Source organism: Aquarana catesbeiana, linkage group LG04 (genome assembly GCF_042186555.1).
Source record: "Aquarana catesbeiana isolate 2022-GZ linkage group LG04, ASM4218655v1, whole genome shotgun sequence".
Taxonomy (NCBI): Eukaryota; Metazoa; Chordata; class Amphibia; order Anura; family Ranidae; genus Aquarana; species Aquarana catesbeiana.
This window is the reverse complement of record NC_133327.1, coordinates 625507018-625514293: the sequence shown is the minus strand read 5'-3', so window position 1 is coordinate 625514293 and position 7276 is coordinate 625507018. Positions and strand designations below refer to the sequence as shown.

General features: G+C 45.0%; 1 protein-coding gene across 1 annotated transcript; it reads left to right on the top strand.

Moving 5' to 3' along the window:
* Window positions 1–264: 264 nt before the first annotated feature.
* On the top strand, window positions 265–2413 carry CCDC185 (coiled-coil domain containing 185). The gene has a single exon (XM_073629178.1). It carries the CDS (start codon window positions 362–364, stop codon window positions 2129–2131), a length of 1770 nt encoding a protein of 589 aa, XP_073485279.1. The 5' UTR covers window positions 265–361; the 3' UTR covers window positions 2132–2413.
* Window positions 2414–7276: the final 4863 nt, after the last annotated feature.

Sequence of the window (7276 nt, the reverse complement as noted above, 5' to 3'; positions counted from 1 at the left end):
TTGAGAGAGTTAATGGTTTCAGCCAGAGAAAGGGAGGGTTAATGCGACACCCAGGGGTTGGAAGGATTAATGGCTATAGTTAAGGTAAGGGAGGGTTAATGGCTGCAGCTAGGAGGAGGGAAGGTTTAGTGTAATGCAAAGGTATTGAAATAGTTAACAGTTGCAGTGACAGGAGGGACTCCTAGAGGATAAAGCCACCTAGAGCTCCAATTATGTGTGTGGAGATGTTGCTCATACTGGTCACCTGACCCACCCCCTGCAGGAATGCTGGGAGTGTACTGAAAGAACAATCATGCAATGCTAGGTCTCCCCGGCAACCAGAGAAGCTTCTTTGAGAGTCTCTACAAGCTCAGGAGTCAGCATGGAGGACGGCAGGCAATCCCCAAGCCTTCACCTGGACCTCAGCAACTTCGAGGATGGGGTGAGCAGCCGCTACGTCCTGACCAGCCCGCGTTCTCTGGAGGCCTGTGCCCGGCTGGGGGTGAAACCTATTGAGCTGCTGTACAAGTCCTTGGAAGAGGTGAGAGAGGGGAACCCAGAGGTCAGCAGCCAGCGACTGAATGACCTGTACGTGGCTCAGGAGATAGAGCGCCGCCACAAGCTGGATATGTGCAGACAGCTGAGGATGGAGCTGCTACAAGAGGACTGCCAACCAGACAGAGCCTCTTCCCACACCTCTGGAGAGCACAAAGACTGTCCTCCACCCACCTCCCTAGATCAAAGGGACCCTCCACCTCTTTGCACTGACCAACAGAATCCTCTGGATATCTTTACCCGGGGCCACAGAGACTATTCTCCACTCCTCTTCCCTGATCAACAAAACCCTCCACCTCTTTGTACAGATCGCAGGGTCCCTCAAGGAACCTCAACCAGGGGCCACAGAGACTGTTCCCCACTCCTTTTCCCTGATCAACAAAACCCTCCACCTCTTTGTACAGATCGCCGGGTCCCTCAAGGTACCTCAACCAGGGGCCACAGAAGGGGCTTAGGGACACTGCAAAAAAGTCTGAGTCAGGGTGACCTTAATCAGATGGAGGAGAAGGCGCGCCGCATGGGCAGGATGGTGGAGAAAGAGCTTAGGGCCTCGCTACCCGATCGAGATAAGAAAATCGGTGCTTTGATGTTGTTGAAACACCAGGAAGAGGAGATGCTTAAACAGAGAAGGGTACAAGCCCAGCAGGCCTGGGATAACCTGAAGAACGAGGAGAGGTATATCCGAGCCGCCCTGGACAGACAAAGCTTGCCAATTCAGCTACAGAACCATAGGAGGCGAAGCTGGAGCTCCCAACTTGACTGGCAGGTGGACCCCATCCATATGTCCTCCCACAGAACACAATTGCAGGAGCAAAAGGCTTACCTTAAATATGGTTTGACCAAGGCCATGGTGGATTTAAGGAGCAAGAACATCAGCCATGAAAACACCAGTGGTCATCCACTGGAGGAAAGGATGATTAAGGCCTTCAAAGTTAAAATGGTCAAAGATTTACAGGAGAAGAAGAACATCCAAATAAAAAATGAGTATGAGAAGCTTCGGCATTCCAAACTGAAAGAAAAAGTAGACAACCAGGCCAAAGCTGAGGAGCATGTCAAGAGAGTTTTCATCCAACAGAAAGAGCAAAGATCACAAGAGCTCAAAGAAAAATTAGTGGAGGAAAGGAACAAGGACTTGTATGAGAAGGCATCCAGGGAGGATGAGCTAAAGCTCATGACAAAGCTCCGGGCTATGCGTCTGGAAAAAGAGCAGATGGAGCACAAAAAAATGCTGACTCGCTTGACTGACCACAAGATCCAGCAGGCCAAAGACAATCTAGACAGAAGCATGCTGGGCAAGGCCAAGAGGGCACAAGAACTCAACTTCATCAAGGAGAGTGCCCACCAAGCTTTGAAGAAAAAAGTTGACAGAGAAAAGGAGAACCAGCGCATGGAAATAGTGCACAGCATCAAAATAAAGGACCAGAAGAGTGAAAGGATCCAGAAGGAAAAAGAAGCTATAAATGAAGAAGGGCGGCGGATCGCTAGAGCTTCTTTCCATTTTCGGGATAAGATCCGTGAGCAGACCAAAAGCAGGACTTTTGACCAAATGGCCCTGCAGGCGACACTTAATGCCAGTCTTTTAAAAACCATCCCATGAATAGAAAAGGATTCTCTAAGTGCTTGTGCCAATGAGCAAGTGCAGTGTGCCTGTTTGAGATCAAGAACGTTTAAACCAACTCGGCACTACAGGTATGCTGATTTTCCTGGTGGTAGCCCAACCTCATAGAACCAATGTGGACATTTCCAACATCTTGGACCATCAAATGGGTTACTACAGGTATTCGCCGACTGGAACCACCAAATTATACACTATAGCCTTGCTGGCTTCTTCAGTTCATGGTAACCACAACAAAAACACAAACAAACGAGGAAAGCTCACCAGCCTAGTGCATTACTGTATAACTTGTTTAATAGATGTTAATAGACAAATGTACTCACAAAAGAAGAAAGACACGAGCTTACCATAAACAAATGCCACCCAACATCAGTCTACCGAGTAGGGCACAGCTAACCTTTTTCAAGGAATGTGCCCTCTTCCTCAGAGCTCAGAGGAAGAGAGCATGGCCCTCAATACACGTTAGCTGTGCCCTACCCGATGGACTGACATTGGGTGGCATTTGGTAGTGCTTTCTTCTTTTGTGAGTACATTTGACTATTAAAATTTATTAAACGAGTAATACAGTAATGCACTAGGCTGGTGCACCTTCTTCCTTTGTTTTTGAGATCAGTCTGAGATACATCTTCACAGGAGCAGTTGACCTTCTTCTGACCTGCAGTTGTCTTCCTTCTAAGCTGTTTCAAGCTTATTTTACATTCTCCTTAGAATATATAGAGGGGGCAAAAGCAGTGTGACATGAACAAAAGGCCCTAAAGCTGGCTATAGACTGTAGCGGATGGTTGGATGTGCAGTCAACATCCGACTGCCCTCAATCATCTCTCCTGGACAGCACTTCCTCTAGGTTGTATCAGGTGATATATGTATGCAGGCCTACAGAGAGAGGTGGGAACACAATGGGGGGAGATTTACTCAAACTGGTGCACACAAAATCTGGTGCCGCTGTGCAAAGTAACCAATCAGCTTTTAACTTCAGCTTGTTCCATTAAGCTTTGACAATAAAACCTGGAAGCTGATTGGTTACTATGCACAGCTGCACCAGATTCTGTGTGCACCACTTTTAGTAAATGTCCCCCATTGCTTCTTGGCCAACAGCAGTCTGCAGGTGTCATACTTTGTGAAAACATGAGATTGCCATCTGATGTGGTTGGACAAAGCAATTCTCATCTAATGTCTATGGGCCTCATAAGGGTTGAGGAATAAAATTAGCTCACCTCAACTGGTCTGTTTACAAAAAATGTTATTCCAGAGTGTTTACTTTTTATATCCAATGCCAAAACGTTTGGTTTAGTTTTGGGTAGAGTAGATAAGGTTTAAAAGCCCAGTCAGTATTTTTTTCTTTTTTTGCATTCGTCTCTTCCTGTCCTAGTGACACAACAGGAAGTGAGGAAATCCTTCTTATACAGTTGTCAGCAGAACAAGTGTCCCCATTGGACAATTTAACGTCATGTTCTAATTTTTATTTTATTTTTATTTCCCATAAGTTTCTGTTTCAGAAACCATGGTCACCAGGACAAAAAGAGGGTAAATTTCCCCAGCGAGGACATGGACAGTAATAAGGATCCAACAAAGGCTCTGAGTCTCCTCTACCCTATCCAATAAAAGTTTTGGCTTTAGAGGTTTACAAGTCACCCAATGTGTTGTTTTTAAAGCAAACCTATAATAGAGAAATATGGAAGCTGGGAATGCTGAATCCCTTCTTCCAAAAATGCCAGGTGGGCTTCAATTCTTTGAGTTAATGACCTGAAAAATGCAGACAAGGACTGGCAAGGTTTCTCTGACTTTTAACAATTTGCATACTTGTTTCACGTTGGTGACTTCAAAGCCTAGTACTCATGGCCTGAAAGTTGGGCGACGTCGGCCAGTTCAATAGAGACTGGCCAACATTCGGTCTGTGTGTATGGCAGCCATTAGGCTGGCTTCTGTCAGATAAGCATGCTGAAAAACTAGCAGCTGACTGACTCCTGATCAGCGTTCTCAGCCAATGACTAATAGCACTGACCAGAGTGTTCAGGGGGGGGGGGGCGTGCCCCATCAGAACACAATAGAACAGCAGGGGAGATCACTGCACTAACATTGGATTGTTAGTACAGCAAAATCCAACCGGAGCTGTCAGTGTGTAGTGGTGTGTGTACTAGGCTTAAGAGTATGAAACAAGGAAAATAATCGCTGCTCAAGGTGTATGATGAGAGACTAGGGGAGTCTCATAGAGTGCCAGCCCCAGCCCGCCTCCGTGGGAAACTTGGAAAGAAGAAAGAAATGGCTGCACAACCAGAACTCTCAATTGCTTTTTATTGTTCACAGGGATAACACCAAATACACCAACAAATGGTCACATAGACGCGTTTCACACATACATCTTGTGCTTAATCTTTACCAATGATGATTAAGCACAAGATGTATGTGTGAAACGCGTTTACGTGACCATTTGTTGGTGTATTTGGTGTTATCCCTGTGAACAATAAAAGACGATCGGGAGTTCTGGATGTGCAGCCATTTCTTTCTTCTTTTTAAGAGTATGAAAGTCAGGTGCATGGCATGTATGCAGGTATTTATTATGCGCTGTATTAGAGCATTGTGTGCCGTATTTTCTGTAACTCCAGAAGCAGTTTTGTGCTATAAATGTCATGCCAGTGTTATAACCTGATAATACAACATGAAAACAAAGCATCTCCAGAGATTATACAATGTAATGTTTATATACTGAGATTTTTCTCCTAAAAATGCCAATTTTTTGTCTCTCTTGGTAATCTAATGACCTCGGGACTTGCTGACCCAGAATAAATGCATTCAGAATTTCTGAGTTTACATGCCACAGGTCTTTCCTAATGCCAAGAGACTGCCAAGCAACTACAATTTTCAGAAGGAAAGGTTAGCAGTGGCATACTTTTAAGGATGATTCACATTAGCATTTGGGGGGCAGTAAAACCCAGTGGTTGAGGTATGTTTGTGCCACCCCCAACCACTCCACCTTTAGCTGCAGAGGCAGCATCTGGGGGGGGGTGTACACGTGCCAAGGTAAGAATTATACCGCCTGTCGCTTTCGGCATGTGCTACTGGCTGCCAAACACAGTTGCAACGTGCTAGTGTGGGGTTCAAGAGAAAACAGGTTGCAAAGAGGCCTCCTTACCATCTTTCAAATGCCCCAGAGCTCCACTGTAAATGGTTCCTCCATCAATTTTTTTATACTTAAACTTTTTCCAACATTTACTTTTGCACAGCCCTTGCGGCTCCTCTAAAAAGCAATCCACAATCCATCACTTTTCAGAGGACAGGTGGCTTTTTTTTAACACTGGAACACCCGTGCCACAACTTGTGCTACAGCCCCCTTCACTAGTTGAATGAGATGGGTGGTACATTTTTTGCCGTCCCGTGTGTACAACCCTCACCGGCTGTTGTGTTGGGTTCGGGGGAGCGGTAGGAAGGCAGTCAAGGGGGAATGGGGGGGGGGTAAAACCAAGGCCCAACTGCCTATTTTTAACTGCAAGTCTTAAAAGCTGTTTTGCTACTGGAAAGTTTCCATAAAGATAACTGTTATGTGTGCTGGGTATTTACATCAACAACTGCTATGAAAAACTGAAATATCAGCTTAGGGTGGAGGTTAGCATTACTTTTCACCTACAGCTTTACAGCGCATTTATTTTGTTTGTAACAGACAGCAGAAGATGTAGGGAGGCAATGCAATTCTAATACAAAAATCATACAATTCAAGAGGATTAGGAGTTCCCTGCTCATGAGAGCTTACAATCTAAAAATGAGGGATCAGTGTTGTATACCATCTACACAGTGTTTGGATTATATTTCCAAGACCATTTTCAGTATTTGTAAATCTCTAGTTTTCATTAAAATAATCCTTGGTGATCCTGCCATGAAGGTCCTTATTTAGGCACTTCTTGTTTTAGGGTGACAACACTCTCTCCCTGTCTCCCAATAGCGATCCTGCATTGTCACCTTGTTATGCACGCTTCCGATGGAAAATACAAGTTGCTTTTGCAACCCACATTTTTCTAAGCATGGTCCATTGTTCTGGACCAAGCTCACCCTGAGATATACCATGCAGCCGTTGCTGGAGTGCATGTAGACAGGAAGTGACTGGAAATGGGTCGCAGAGGATCAGCAGCAACAAAAGATGAATAAAAGGTGAAAACAAGATTTATTTATTTTTTTTGTTAATGTCATTTATAATACACAGTGCTTTAGCAAACAGTCATACAGTTAGAATCTACTTTATTGGAGGGTGTGTGGCCCAGGAGCCAAAGACGTAGGATGGTGTCTGAGACAGACATTTGCTAGAAGAAAGTAGAGCTGCACAATTAATCATTAGGAATCAAGACTGCGATAAACCCCCCCCCCCCTCACGATCTTAAAGTGTCACTAAAGGTATTTTTTTTTTAAATAACAAACATGTCATCATTTCCTCCACTGTGCCGCTCGTTTTGCACCGAGTGGCCCGAACCTCATCTTCTGGGATCTCTCGGCTGCTCTCCGCATCAGATAACCCCCTAGAAGCACTTTCCCGGGTGGTTACCTTGCGGGCGCGCTTCCGAGTCCACCATTTGGCGTCCGCGTCATTGGATTTGATTGACAGCAGTGGGAGCCAATGGCTGAGCAGCTATCAATCTATCCAAGAAGCGCGTCCCCGTGGGACAAGTTCGAGGGTTTAGGTAAGTAAAAAGGGGGGGGGGGGGGCTGGGGGCCAGTCACCGACAGGTGCTTTTTCACCTTAATGCATCCTATGATGCATTAAGACCCGAACCTTTACAACCCCTTTAACAAACCATTTTCCAGATTCTATGCTCAAGCCGACAGCTGTCAAAAAAAAATAGGCAGTCTGCCAAGTTTCACAACATTCCTCAGCAGCTGAACTAACCATAAACATTGTAACGTTTTGTTCTCTAGATCAAAGGAATTAACTTCTGTCTGTAAATGAGGTCAGTTTAACCACTTAAGCGCTTCAATACCGGGCCTATTCTGGCACTTCTCTCCTTCATGTAAAAATCATCATTTTTTTGCTAGAAAATTACTCAGAACCCCCAAATATTATATATATATTTTTTAGCAGACACCCAAGGGAATAAAATGGCAGTCATTGCAACTTTTTATCTCACACGGTATTTGCGCAATAAT